General features: G+C 49.0%; 1 protein-coding gene across 1 annotated transcript; it reads left to right on the plus strand.

Moving 5' to 3' along the window:
- Nucleotides 1-230: 230 nt before the first annotated feature.
- LOC101979709 (protein unc-45 homolog A-like) lies at nucleotides 231-1924 on the plus strand. Its single transcript, XM_005364453.3, has 2 exons — nucleotides 231-848; nucleotides 1300-1924. The coding sequence occupies exons 1-2, from the start codon at nucleotides 782-784 to the stop codon at nucleotides 1476-1478; spliced, it is 246 nt and encodes an 81-aa protein (XP_005364510.1). The 5' UTR covers nucleotides 231-781; the 3' UTR covers nucleotides 1479-1924.
- Nucleotides 1925-2047: the final 123 nt, after the last annotated feature.

The raw sequence follows: 2047 nt of genomic DNA on the forward strand, positions 1-2047 counted from the left end.
TATATGTATGAAACTGACCAAAAAATTTTTGGAAAATTAAAAGGTATTTCCAGTAAGTTGGATTCTTGTAGCCACCCCTACCCCTCTACACTGGCACCTCCCAGTGACTCCCGGATTGGCTAGATGACTTCCTTCAGCCGTCACTAACCCTCGACTAATTTTTGGAAAATTAAAAGGTATTAATTAATTAATTAATTAATTAAGTGACGTCACTAACCCTCAGGTGTGCACAGACCCTCTTGCTGGGTTTGGGAAGGAGCTTGCCTCTTATCAGGATGCCTTGTCCAGGTGTGCTTCCTTCCTGAAGAGAGAGGAGACCAAATAGCTGCTCCCGGGGCTTGTCTTCCCCCCAGCTACAGAGAGCAGAGGAGACCAGGACTCTGTAATATGTAGCCTTGGCTGTCCTAGAACTGGCTGCTATCCTGCCTCCGTCTGGGATTGCAGGTGTAGGCTACCACTACCAAATGGGATGCTTTCTTTCCATCCTTTCTGAGAGGAAGCATGGCACGAACCCAGGTCCTACTTTTAACCTGCTTTCCTTTTCGCTTGGAGCTGGTGGCCCTTTCCACCCCGGCGTTGGCTCACTTCCCAGCCACACTCACTGACTCACTGCTGTCGGGAGTCACCGTTGGGCTCCCCTTTACCCACCAAGCCTCTGTCCAATTCTTTCCCGCCCTAGACGGTGGCAACCCTGAGCGTCCTGGGGACGCGGAGAGTGGTCTCCATCCTGGGTGTGGAGAACCAGGCCGTGTCGCTGGCGGCCTGCCACCTGCTACAGGTTATGTTTGATGCCCTCAAGGAAGGTGTCAAGAAAGGCTTCCGAGGCAAAGAAGGTGCCATCATTGTGGGTGAGTGGGAGCTGTTGTGGAGGGGATGGGTGGAGCTGAACTCAACCAACCAATCCTTCCAGGATGAGCTCTGTAGCTCCAGGAATGTGGCTTAGTGGTGTTTCACCCTAGATGCTTTTGTTTTGCTGAGACGAGGTCTCACCATGGAAACGGACTCTCACTCAACCTCCCAAGTGCTGACATTATATGCTTGTGTCTCCATACCCAGCTTTTCCTTTGGATTCTAATAGCCAAGGTGCTTGAGGAGAAAGCTGGGCTTAGCTTAGAACCCAGGAGGGAAGCCTCCTCTGCCTGTGTCTGTCTGACAGTTGAGGGGTTCAGCAGTCACACAGGGCTGGGTCACTGTAGAGCCCACTAACTTCGCGTTTTCTGTTGTGCTGTTTTGTCTCTGCTGTGGAGGACTGAACCTCTTATGTCATAGACATTGATCACTCGTGTGTGCTGTCGCCAGATCCTGCCCGGGAGCTGAAGGTCCTTATCAGTAACCTCCTGGAGCTGCTGACTGAGAAGGGAGTCTCGGGCCAAGGCCGAGACAATGCCCTGACCCTCCTAATTAAAATGGTACCCCGGAAGTCTCCGAAGGACCCCAACAATAGCCTCACACTCTGGGTCATTGATCAGGGTAGGTGATACAGTTTAGGAAAACTTGCCTGGGTGGCCGAGGCCTGCCTTGCTGTAGGAGTAATGAGAAGAGTGCAATTGTGTACGGCCCCTTGCTTGTCCTGAACTGCTCTCTCTAGCCCTCCCAGTCCCTGTAAGGAGCACAGAGACAGACCGTCCAGTTGTGTGTGTGCGTCATGTGTGTCTGTGCAAATGCGTGTGCATTGGACAGTTCCAAAGAAGGCCAATCAAAAGGCAGTGCCATCTTTCTCTAGTTGCCGTTTTTTTTTAAAATCACATTATTTTCTTTTAAACTTTTAAGACATTTTTATTATATTAAATCTTTCTCCTTTACATATCGCCCCCCTGCCCCGTATGTGTGTGTGTGTGTGTTCAAATACCATGACACATGTGGACGTTAGGATAACACGCAGAGGTTGGTTTTCTCCTTCTACCATGTGGGTCCTGGAGATCGAACTCAGGTCATCAGAGTTGGTGGCAAGCACTGTTACCTGCTGAGCCATATCCTTGGCCTGTTTTTCTTTTTCTTTTTTTAAAAATTTATTTATATATTTATTTATTTATTTATTTATTTATTT

This window comes from Microtus ochrogaster (genome assembly GCF_000317375.1).
Source record: "Microtus ochrogaster isolate Prairie Vole_2 chromosome 14 unlocalized genomic scaffold, MicOch1.0 chr14_random_1, whole genome shotgun sequence".
Classification (NCBI taxonomy): Eukaryota; Metazoa; Chordata; class Mammalia; order Rodentia; family Cricetidae; genus Microtus; species Microtus ochrogaster.

Coding starts and splice junctions, on each gene's coding strand:
- LOC101979709 (XM_005364453.3), top strand. CDS start 782: ATGTTTGATGCCCTCAAGGAAGGTGTCAAGAAAGGCTTCCGAGGCAAA. Junction 849..1,299: donor AGAAGGTGCCATCATTGTGG/GTGAGTGGGAGC, acceptor TGCTGTCGCCAG/ATCCTGCCCGGGAGCTGAAG.